General features: G+C 47.3%; 1 protein-coding gene across 1 annotated transcript in view; it reads right to left on the reverse strand.

Moving 5' to 3' along the window:
* Positions 1 to 12,788, reverse strand: part of RNASEH2B (ribonuclease H2 subunit B) — a 243,868-nt gene that overhangs the window by 135,342 nt on the left and 95,738 nt on the right. The window contains exon 5 of the mRNA XM_086934946.1: positions 7,637 to 7,754. Within this exon, the coding sequence (XP_086791072.1) occupies positions 7,637 to 7,754 (118 nt within the window). The remainder of the gene's footprint in view (positions 1 to 7,636; positions 7,755 to 12,788) is intronic.

Genomic DNA, 12,788 nt, shown 5'->3' on the forward strand with positions numbered 1-12,788 from the left:
CACTACCGGAGTGAGTGTTTGTACCTAAGGGATAGCGCAATCTAAAAGCCAATTCAAGACCAGATACTAAGAACAAAAGTTCAGTAAGGTCTGGTAAAGTAGCCTGTTTATAGAACAATCCAAATGGGGATTTTTAATAGTTATGCACCATGACATAAAATCAAATTATAGTTTTTCATACTAGGCAAAGTGGTGTGTAAGGTTGAAATGGTGATCAAAAAATATGTTCGTGGGGAGGAGCTACGCGCACGTCCAAGATGGCCGCGTGAGCTTAGTGCTCCCGAGACCCCCGGGCATATCCTGTTATTAATCCTGTCTCCTGATGATCGATTGTCGCTGTGGAACTGAAAGTGCGTCGAATGCTGAAATCGGGGTCTCTTTGAGCCTCCGGTAACCGAAGATACAGTGCCAAGAAGATTGAGGCCTGCTTGCCCTAGAAACCGGGGTGCAGAGTTGGGATTGGGTCCCGGCTGGAGTTTGTCAACAACGGTGGCTTGCAACCGGAAGTCGCCGGCCCTTCCCCCATCTTGGGCCACCTCCCCCACGAATCTGTCTAGCGGCTGTCCTGGCACTACCCTGAAATCCGGACACTGGGTGAAGGACCAGAAGCGTACAACACTGCGAAAGTGGATATTGTCTGGCCCAACCGTCTGCTGCGGGCAGAGGACTCGCTCTTTTATTGTACTCGTCGCACATAGTTGGTGGCGCTTTGTCTGCTCCCCTGAAAATGGCGTCAAAATTGGACACGGACAAACAATCGCTTAAAACTACTAGAGGGGTCAGAAATACACAAGTCAATAAGATGGACAGATATACGCAATCTAAAGGGTCGCTTTCCGGGTCTGGGAAGACGCAGGAAAGTAGTAGTGAGATATTGAGGACTTCGCCGAGCCTACACTTCAGGACGGGATGGCCGCCATTGAAGGGGTGAGTTCCTCACTCGGTCAAAAAATAGAATCTTTGGACCATAAGCTGGACACAGTCACGATCGAGGTCAATCTGATTCGAGCGGACCTCACCAAAACCAGCGAAAAAGTAAAATTGCTTGGCATTAAAACGACGAGTCTCACAGAGGATGTGACGCAGCTGCAACAAGAGGTTCGTAATCTGAAGGCCTCGGGAGAGGCCACATGCCGTAAGTTGGACGAATACGAAGGAAGGGCCAGACGAAACAATGTACGCATTATTGGTATACCGGAAAAGGCCGAAGGTCAAAATGCGGATTTTTTTTGTGGAAGACATTATCCTGAACCACCTGAAGCCGAAAGGCTTGGGACATTACCTCACTGTGGAAAGGGTGCACAGGATCCCGGGCGGAAGGCCGAAACCTGGGGCCCCACCTCGGCCGATGATCGCAAGGGTGCTCAGGCCTCCAGGACAGGGGGCCCCCTGAAATACGAAAACTCCTCTTAGTTTTTTTCCAGACTTCACACAGGCGGTCCAGAGACAGAGGCAAAATTTCATGGGTGTCAAATGGAGACTTCGTGACAAAGGCATGAAATACGCCATGTTGTACCCAGCCAAGTTGAGAGTGACAATCCTGAAATTGCTTCGGACTGGTTGGAGAGTCTTCCCTCTAAAGAGGAACCGCGGCGACGAAGTGAAAATGGAGAGGGGGCTCGCAAGAGCAAGAATGAGTGCCTTGACTGTTGTTGGTACTGATTGCTGGGGCTGTGATGGGCCAAAGACAGACTTCCAGAACTATAACATCCTTGGGGACAAGCGGGGATTCAAAGGGTCATCCTCCTCCAGGGGTCTATCTTTTAGTTAGTTAGATCAGTTTAGTTGTAGGGCGACAGGCACACTGCAAGTTGGGGACAGGGTGGGGGAAGGTCTTATGTCAAATAAGTTGTTCATTTGTTTTGTTTATTGTATTTTTTGTTGTGTTCAGCATGGGCATCGAGTCACGGGGCATTCTATTGAAAGCTAGCATGTTAGAATTACAGGATGCGGAGGATGATGACTTCCTTTTCAATTGTGATGATGGGGGAGGGATCGAAGGGTTTTGAGCTAGAATGTTAATGGGTTAGGGGACAAAATCAAGCGCAGTGTGGTACTTCAGTACCTCAAACGACATGCTCCGGATGTGGTGTTACTCCAGGAAACGCATTTGATTGGGAACGCATGTCGGGCAATGCATAGAATGGGATATAAGTTGGTGGGTCATGCAGGGTTTACGTCTGGTTCTAGTGGAGTGGGAATCCTGATCAGGAAGGCGCTCCCGTTCATGATAGGCTCAGTGCTTGAGGATGATAGAGGCAGATACGTTGGGGTTACGGGTCATTGGGAGGGGCACACCCTCTCATTGTTGTCGATCTACGTTCCCCCTGGTATGCAGGCCACAACCTTCATTGATTTGGGGAGGCTCCTTCTCGACCTCCCCGAGGGACTGACAATTTTGGGAGGCGATTTTAATGCTGTTGTATCTGGTGTCATGGATAGATGTCCTCCTAGGGATGTGGGTCGAGCTCAGAGATGGTGGTCTGATTTATTAGAGGCTATGGGGTTGGTAGACGGTTGGAGATTGCTTCATCCAGAACAAAACCAGTACACCTTTCATTCTGGTGCCCATGGTAGCCTTTCTCGTCTGGATTATTGCCTGGTGCCTGCGGCCCAGGCAGCTTATATTGTAGAGGCAACGCACCTTGCTAGGGGGATTTCAGATCATTCTCCGCTCTGGCTCCGATTTTGCATTACTTTGGGGTCGGGAGGTAGAGTAGCCCCCATCAATCCTTGGCACATGCGCAACCCTAAGATTCGGAACGCACTGATCAAAGCTTTAGATCATTATTTTTTGGAGAATGTGGGGTCTGTTGCCTCCTCCTTTTCATTTTGGGAAGCCTTCAAGACAGTTATCAGAGGCCAGGCTCTCTCACTGATAGTGGGGGAAAAAAAGGACAGGAATAAAACCATTGTTGAGGCAGAGGTAGAGATAGCACGCCTTGATGCGGGATTGGGAGAGGAGGTGACAATCTAAATTGCACGTCTTGAAGCTTAAACAACTCTAATATAGATCAATGGTAACGGATACTGCCAGAGCCCTAAGCAGAGAACAGCAGGGTAGGTTATATGTTGTCGGAGACAAAGCGGGCAAACTTATTGCCTGGCTGTACAAGAAAGATAGAGCAGATCGGGTCGTCCCGGAAATAGTGAATGCGGATGGTGTGCGACTCACGGACCCGCAGAGTATAGTGGACAGTTTCGCAGATTATTTTCGGACAGTGTAGAGGTCGGTATCGGATCTGCCGGAGGAGGACTCTCTCCTGCTCCTGCGGGATCTACGGCTGCCGTGCTTGTCTGGTGAGGACCGGGACCTCATGGATGCTGTTTTCACAGCCGATGAGGTGGCTCAGGTGGTGTGCTCATTGTATGCGGGTAAGGAGTTGGGACCCAACGGACTACGGATAGAGCTCTACAAGTTACGGCCGGTTAAGATCGCGCCTTACCTAAGGGACATGTTAGTGGAGGGACAGGAGTGTTGCCTTATGATCATAGGATTGCCTCTATTGTGGTTATATACAAGGAGGGCAAACTGAAATCGAGCTGCGCCTCATATAGGCCAATCTCATTGTTGAACGCAGAGCCTAAGATACCCGCTGAGCTCCTCGCCAACAGATTAATTCAGGTACTCGGTGGGCTGATACACCCAGATCAATCGGGCTTCATTCCGCACAGAAACACTGCCTTAAACCTGCGCAGGCTACACGATGTGATAGGTAGGGCACATACCCTAAGGGAGCTGGCCATAATAGCGTCGCTCGACGCAACGCAACGGTGGCTTTTGACACTGTGGAATGGCCATATTTATGGGCAGTCCTGGCTAAATTTGGTTTCAGTCTGGAGTTTGATTCGATAAATTGGGGGAAATCGCTTCTGTATGTTCTTTCCGGGGAAGCTCCGGTCCCCCACGAAATTGCCCAATTAAAATCGCCACAGAGGGATTTAAGTACCTTGGTATTTTCATCTCATTGGATTCTACAATTCGCTACACCAGGAACCTCCTCCCTCCTTTGTCCAGACTGAGGGCTGACACACTCGGCTGGTGGAAGCTCCCTTTATCATTATTGGGGCGAGCAACACTTTTTAAAATGATGTCTTTGCCTCGCTTCCTTTATGCCCTTCAAAACACTCTGGATGTGGTTCCGGCTAGTTACTTTCGGGAGGTGGAAGGACTGCAGCGCAGTCTATTGTGGGAGGGAAGACCCCGCATTGCACTGGCCAAATTGACGCTGCCCTGGTATGATGGGGAATTGCCCTCCCCGATATCAAACGTTATTATTGGGCCTCTCAGCTGGCGGCCATCAATCACGGGACCTAAGGGCCTGTGTCAGACTTTGTTTATGCAATGGACAGGTGGCTTCTCCCTGGTGGTAACTATAATAGGGCACTATACGACAGATCCTAGACAGTGAATCTCACTGGGCCTACTAAACACGTAGTACGTATTTGGCATGACGCCACAAACTCGATGGGATGGCGGGATCGCCTAACATTGGCTACCCCGCTATTTGCGTCGGGAAATTTAGGCAAGCTTTGACATACAAAAGGGTTCATTAAGTGGGAATAGATTGGAATCTCGACCATTGGTGACATTTGGGTGAAAAGGAGCATTAAAACGTTTGAAGAATTACAGACAGAATTTGAGCTGGGGGATTCGGAGTATTTTTGATATGCACAAGTTACACATGCACTGAAGGCGGCTCTGCCTGTGGAGGCGGACCTGCCTGAAGCCTCCCCCCTAGAGGATAGGATTTTGGACGGTCACATGCCAGAGATGACTATCTCCCTGATTTATAAAAAAATGATTAACCATAGGTCTGATCTTCTTATGGAGGTGAGGGATAAATGGATGCGAGATGGTCTTGAAATAGATGAAGATTGGCAGTCAGCCGTCTCTTCACCGAAAGAGGTTGCGATCCCGGCAAGGCTAAGGCTTATCCAGTTAAAAATATTGCATAGGGTGTACGTCACTGGACCCCGATTGGTTCGGATGGGGCTATCTGAAACTGGTTTGTGTAGAAGAGAATGTGGTCTTGTTGCGACATTCATCCATGTCCTCTAAAAATGTTGATTTATTGTTGAGTACTGGAAAAAGATACACAACACGATGAGTGAGGTTTTGGGGATCACTTTGCGGCCGGAGGTTAGGAGAAGCATACTCAATATTTGGGAACCAACAGATCTAAATTTGGCCCAGACCAAGTGGGCGATGTTGGGTGCCATGATTGCAAAACGTATTATCGCTCAGAAGTGGGGATCCGGGGGTCCGCCTACTCTTGTGGGTTGGAAAGAGGATATGGGCTGGTGCATGTTCCGTGTAAAAACTGTTTATGTGGCAAGAGGCCGACCCCGTAAATCGTCTTCAGTGTGGGGTCCATTGTATTGAAACAGGGGAGATATTTGTGTGCCTGCCAATTCTAACTTTGATGTTCCGGGCTCACCCTGATCACAGTGTATTTATCCTTAACCCCCCCCCCCTTTCCCCCATCCGCATTCCCCTGTTTTAAATGTTGTAATATTGGACGAGGTCTCCTCTGTACAATGCCTTTAACCTCATGATGCCTTGTTTTAAATAAAAAGAAATATTAAAACAAATCAACAGAACTTTTCAACATTGTTAAGGAATCCTCCAACCCGGCTGCCAGTGAAAGCATCACACTTGCACAGGCGCGGTGGGAGAACCTAGTCGACTTCTTCTACGAAATGATCACAACCACATACAGAAACTTTGAAGGCCAATCCATACTTACAGACTACCTCGACAGATATGCCACCAACACAACAGACTACATGGAACCTCCTCTCCACCCAGTACACCACCTCCACCAGGATATCAATCCACTCTGGAGCTCCCACAGACCCCTACCCACACCACACCTTCAACCTCAGAAACCAAAGGATCTATCACCACTGCATCATTTTTCAACGCCAGGAAACATGTCCAACTCAGACCACTACTCCAAAAACACTCCACCGACCCCAGCAAACTCTAAAACTACTGGCCAATCCCCCCCCCCCCAACTCACATTCTCAGTAAAGGTAGTGGAAAAGTCCATCAACAAGCAACTCATGACATACCTGGAGCAGAATCAACTACTTGACTCATCCCAATCTAGCTTCCTCAGCAATCACAGCACCAAAAATACGCTGATCACAGCTACCGATGACATCTGAACCCTGCTCGACAGAGGAGAAACGGCAGCTCCTCCTCGACCTCTCAGCAGCCTTCAACACTGTATCACAACCCAAGCTGATCAAAGGGCTCCACCACTTCGCCATCCAAGGGGACGCGCTCAGATGGATCACCTCCTTCTTCACTGGAAGAACAGAGGATTCACCTCCCACTTTTCACCTACAAACCCAGGGCTCAGCCCCATACTCTTCAATGCATACAAGTCCAAGCTGTATATATACATTTTTTATTTCTTGCATCACTTACCCCCGCTTCCCCATCTCACTCTTAACAGTGGCACAAGCTCAGGCGAGGACTGCCCATACACATCAAATCCTCAATCTATTTCATCTTCAGGAAAGAGACTTGTGCTCCTTGAGATTGCAGCAAACGTGCTTATTCAAGCAAGTGGCTGCTGCCCCAAAGACTTTAGGCCGTAGCACGCGATCATGGCTATGGTCTAAACGAATAAACACAAGTTTGCGTAATCTCATGGAGCACAAGTCTCTTTCCTGACAATACCATAGATTGATTACTTTGATATATTACAAAATACAATTTATTATCAATTCAAAGAACAAAACTCCATAAAAGCAAATATTAAAGTGTAATGTAAATTTCTGGAAGACTCAGTTGTCTACAACATGAGACATCGACTAATAGGTTGGATTGTCTGCAAATACTGAAATAGTTTCTAAGAGGTATTATTTGAATGGTATTAGTATTATCACATTGGAAATAGTTTTTGGTTTGTAGTAATATGTGAATTTATTGCAGCATGTTCATTGTAAATGTACTGTCTGCCAATATTGCTGTAAAGTGTTTAGAAAAGGTCTTTATTTAGAATTATATATGTCCTTTCGCATTAGAAACATTTTGTGGTATGTAGTAATATGTGAATACATTGGATTAAGGTGTAAAGTCGAACTGTTAGTTATCATTAATCATCTTACACTCCCGAAGAAGCTGCGGGACTGCGAAACAAATATTAGCTATAAACTACATGCATTAACTTCCAAAATGCTGCATTTCGTGCTGAAATTCCTTTTTCTCATTCCTGGAAACTGTGTTCTATGATGGACTTTTCTTCTAAGCACTACAAGCATCATATCAACTTTAACAGGTTGCAAATTGGTTCCAATTGCTCTTTGGAAATTGTACATTGCTATGGACACTTCTACTTCGAATTGACCGCATTGAAAGTTGTGCTGATGATGAGGTTTTTCATGAGGAAAAATTAAATTTCCAACTTGGATATATCCGTTTTCATGGAATTTTGTTTTTAAACTCATACTATAAAAATGTTGGTAATATATATATATGAGCGCTGGTTATGTGAATAATTGGGTGACAACTCTTCCACTTGAACACGAGGTTATAGGAGGTTATGGTCCTTCAGGGTGAGGTAGCAGAGGCAGTGATATCCACAGAAAATGTATGTTTTCTTAATTATGTATGGTATACCTTTTTCCTCAGTCACATGATGAAGTGTCTTCAGAAGCCGTGTGCACTTTACCAGCATGCTACATTTTGGAAATTCTTCATCCACAACTAGTTGATCTACTGGTTGAAACTTTGCTTGCTGAAAGAAAACACGAAATAGTTATAAACGCAGTGCTATGTTACTAAATAAACTGTCACTCTTTGATAGCAAAGGGGCTAGAAATCAACATGAAAGGCAGCAATACACGCTTCTTTACTGCCATTACACACATTAAACTAGCACACAGCAGTAAAATGTCTTGAATACACATTATGAAGCTAACAATCCTTTTGTACCTCTTAAATACGCTGGAATATTGGGTGTAACTCGTTTAGAATGTGTACCTGAGTGAGTTAAACAATATGACAGCACACTGGTCGTGAGTCAGGGTCAGCGGACTCGATAATTCTCGCCTCGGTGGCTACTCTAACCAGGGCTCATACTCGGCAACTCTGGGCATTAGCTTGCCTCATCTCCACATCGCCCCCCCCCAAACGCCGGGGATGCCTGGTTTCTCCTTGGAGATATCCCAGGAGGGAACATCTCACAGGGAAAGCCATGACGGGTTCCCCAGCGGTCTATAGCGCCAGGACGCCTCCGGGTAGAAGTGCGCTTTACAAGACACACACATTTACACATTTACATTTGTTATGGTATGTTAAGCTATTTGTAAAGCACACCGTATACCCGGAGGTGTCTTGGCGCTGATCCTGTAAGCAACTATGGGCGGAAGAAAGGACCTACTGATTGAAGAGCCAGGTCTTCAAAAGTTTCCTGAAATGGAGCAGGGAAGGAGCGGACCTAAGATTCAGCTGAAGGAGATTTACGGATGTGGATGCTCTAACCGCAAAGCTGCTACCACCCCTTTTAGATTTTTTAAATGGGATACGATTTATTCTGAAGGAGCCTTCAGACCTTAGGTTTCTTGTTGGAATGTACCATGATCAAGCTTTCTTCAGAAAGGAAGGTCCTACATCATGGCGGGCTTTATAATGAAGACAAAGGGCCTTAAAACTAATTCTGTTCTTGACTCTCAGCCAATGAAGATCTTTAAGAGTGGAGGAAACAGAATGGTGCCTAGGCACATCTATAAGTCTGGCTACAGAGTTTTGAAGGATCTGCAATTTGTTCAGTTGTTGAGCTTGTAAGCCAATGTAGAGGCCGTTGCAGTAGTCGATCTTGGACAATAACAAGGTGAGAATAAGAGATTTCCTGACTGAAATGGGCAGGAAGATGAATATTTTTTTAAGTATTCTCAAGGTATTGTACAAGGAGGCAATCACTGCATTGATTTGATTGCCTAGGAGCAGGCCATCGTCAATCATACCACCTCAACTCTTGGCTTTCCTGGTGGGATAAGGAATGGGGCCCATCTCAGCTGGCCAGCAAGGAGGAGTCCAGAGGAAGGGATTATTGCCGAATAAAATCCCCTCAGTTTTTTCAGCATTGAGCTTAAGGCGGTGTTTGTTCATTCAGCCATAAATAGATTTCAATCAGTCATGGATGCGAAGATGTGTGTGGTTGACATCGTTGGTGGTTGCTAGCACAATTTGTTTATCATCCGCATAGGAGGTGAGGGAGAACCCGAAGGATTCAACCAGAGCAGCCAGATCAGTAACGTATACATTAAAAAGTGTAGGGCTGAGAGAGGATCCCTGCGGAACCCCGCAGGGCAAACTGAATGAGCTTGAAAAGAACGCATCAATGTTGATTGTGTTTTCTCTGTCCGATAGGAAGGATGAGACTAATTTCAACGCTAGATTTGTTATGCCTCTTGCTCCCAAACAGTGGATCAACGTAGAGTGATCCACTGTATCAAATGCCGCAGACAGATCCCCCCCATCCAGGATGAATTTAAGCTCATCAGTGGCCTTGATCAAGGCAGTCTTTGTACTGTGTTCAGATCCAAATCTGAATGGAGTGTGACCTAGGCAGTTAGAGTCCATAATGAACCGATCTAATTGAATATTCATCACCTACTCTACTATTTTCGCAGGGAAAGGAAGTCTTGAAATAGGCCGATAATTGGCCGGGTCTTCGGGGTCCAAATTAGTTTTTTTCAATAATGGCAGTTTGGAGGCTCCTTTCCATTGGGATGGAAATATACCTGTTTTGAACATGTTACTGAACAAGTTTGAGAAATTTTCTGCAATAATGTCAGGAACCAGCTTTATAACGGAGGGCGCACAGGGATCGTCCGGGGAGCCAGACTTGGTGGTCAGGATAAGCTCTTTTATGTGTGACGAAGAGACAGGGGGAAAAGATTTGAGGCCATTAGAGGCCACATCTTTTTCAGAAACTGTGTCCACCATATCTTGACTGTCGGGCAATGGAGGATTACCACAGTGTCTGAATAAGCTAAAAATTGAGTCAATTTTACCCCTACAGTGCAAAGCAATCTCATCGCAGAAGGACTGGCTGACCCACTCCCTTTTATGCTCCGGTTGTTTTGTGAGTTAATTGATGACTTGGTAAAGGTCTTTAGCTGAGTTTTTGAAAGATTCAATTTGCGAAGAAAAGTAGGCTGCCTTTTCTGTGATCAATAGGGCTTTATCTTTAGTTAAAAAGCGCTTGTAGGTTTCTCTCTCCTAGGAGTCATTTCGGACTCTCCATTTCCTCTCTTGATGTCTGCAACCCTGTTTTTTTAGTCTAAAGGCCTCTGAAAACCAAGGACCAGACGGATGGGTTTTACCTAGGCTACCCGTGTCAGAACTAGGTGAGAGAAGGCAGAGTTAGCCAGGTGGAATAGGTCTCAGCTGCGAGTTCGGGATTGTCCACCACCCGGGGGCGTGAGATAGTCAGTTGTTGCTCTAGCTGATTTTGATAAACTTTTACCCAGGATCCATAATTGGTGGGTATAGACCTCATATTCAGGGCAGTATAGGTAGTAGGGCAGTTTATCTTTAAGAAGATAGCAGAGTGATCTGACCAGATCAATGGAAGCACTTGGAGACAAGAGATATTATTGTGCAAGAACAGCGCATCAAGCGTATGACCCCCACTGTGAGTGGGATCAATATTAAGGAGTTTAAGATCAAAAGCCTCCATAATTTCTATTAGTGAGGCTGTATCCTTGTCTTCCGATTGTTCCAAGTGAAAATGGAAGTCCCCGAGGCCTGTAAAATTGGAATTGCAGATATCTGCCTTGAGCAAGGAGCTAATGGAGTTTAAGAAGCCGGTTTGGCAACAGGAGGGTGTTAAATGAGAAAACCTTGAAATTGGTAATTATTTGTGAGCCCAAGTTTGAAGGACGGTGCTTCACAGTCACAGACTGTATAGTAGTAAATTTTGCCTCTTACGATGGGACGGTCTTGCCTGCGCAGCCGGTGCCCGAAAGTTGTGGCTGCAAGAAGTTCAGACAAGTGTTAGAGGCCCAGGTTTCTGAAATAAATAGAATGTCTGATTTATAAGAATCAATAAGATCTGCTACCTCAAGTGCATGTTTTACAAGTGAACGTGCATTGGTTAAGGTGCAAAAATTTACCTGTAGAATCCTGTTTTCCAGATAATCTCTGGCTGGAACCAAGTGGGCTGACCAAGGCGAACGAGCCGGGCGCAGGAAACAACAGGAGGGGCAGATTCCCTCTGAGCCCTGCCAGAGAACTAGTGTATTAAAACAGTGGCAGTTAGGATCATGCATATTTCAACTCTTAACCTCTTGGCTGCTAATGACAAGGGTAACTCGTCATGGACTTTCCATTGATTTCAATGGAAATTACAGTGAAAGAGTAATTGTACCTTAGCAGCCAAGTGGTTAAGTAACTTACTCGTAAAAGAGATTCTAGTCCTAGAATCTGAGGCAAAACGGGCAGGGGTTCTGGCAATAGGCGTGGAGGGGCGCAGACGGGCATGCCTTTAGCTGCGCATCCGCACACCGACGCTCCTAATTAGTCAACAGTAGTGTCCCTGCCGGAAGTAGGATAGCCAGGAGAAGGAGCACCGTTCCTCCGCTCAATTGGCAGGAACTGCTGCGGCGGACCGGGGACTAGGGAGCGATTGGGAAATGAAGAAGAAAGTGCAACATGCAGAATTAAGGTAGCCCGTTGAACTTGAGTAAGCTGTTTAAATAATCCCAGTTTAAAAGTTTAAAAACAAATAAACAGAATTTAAAAGTAAGTAAGCACTGTTAAAAACAGGTAGGCAATTAAAATAGACCTTAGGCAAGCGCTGCTTACTGAAAGATTAACCAGAAGAAAACCACAAGCCAGCACCATAGTTAGGATAACACAATTTTTCTGGAAACTTTCATAATAAAGTATCAGTTCTTGGGGGGGCTTGGCTTGAGGTGTCAAGATGGCAGTTGCACTCCAAGAGTGCTATGGACCCCCTCAGTCATCCGCCTCGCATCCACCACTACCAGCTATCATCCGACTTCAACACCTACCTGCAGTGACTCTCCGTGCAGCCTGCTGTCCCCTGTTTTCCTTGGGGAGCTGCTCTGTGCCTCTGCTGCCTCAGTCGAGCCCCTCTCTATCTGCGGCTCGGGCCGATCAAAATGGCTGCCCCATGCTGTCCCGTCCCGGGCCCTGAGGTTACGGCCCTGACGGTCTGGCGCTCTCCTCGCCCGCTGCCTGTGACCCGCCTGGCCGTGGCGGTCTACTTCAGCGACCGACTGACTCGCCCTGGAGCCGGGGCCGCTGTGGTGAGCTGCCCGGGCCAGCGGATCTGGAGGCCTGCGAGGGCGGTCCCTAGGAGCGGCGGAGTCGCCATGAGACGTTGAGAGGTGCGCCTGACCCCCCGGAGTAATGGCGGCCGCGTGAGGCAATCGGGCCGGTTCCGGGGGCTGCGGGAGGCACAGACGCAATCCCCAGCTGTGCCGCACCGGCATAGGCAACGGATGGTGGCGGCCGGGTCGGCCTGACTCGGCAGGCTGGCCGGCACCGGGGAAGACCTGCTGGAGGAGCTGCGGTGAGAGGGAGCGGAGCCGGTGTTGCGCGGCTGGACTGTGCTGGCACGGGTGTGCCTGGCACCAACTGGACGTGTGGGCTGAGTGCGGGCCCTGCCCGTTGGGACTGTTGAGTGGGGCCCCCTGTGGAGTGTGCTGGGGCTTGGGTTCCGCACCAGGCGGTCTTCCAGGGCCTGCTCTGGGCCAAGTATGTGTGCTCCCACGAGGTGGCCTGCAGTACTTTGATC

Source organism: Lissotriton vulgaris, chromosome 8 (genome assembly GCF_964263255.1).
Source record: "Lissotriton vulgaris chromosome 8, aLisVul1.2, whole genome shotgun sequence".
Lineage (NCBI taxonomy): Eukaryota > Metazoa > Chordata > Amphibia > Caudata > Salamandridae > Lissotriton > Lissotriton vulgaris.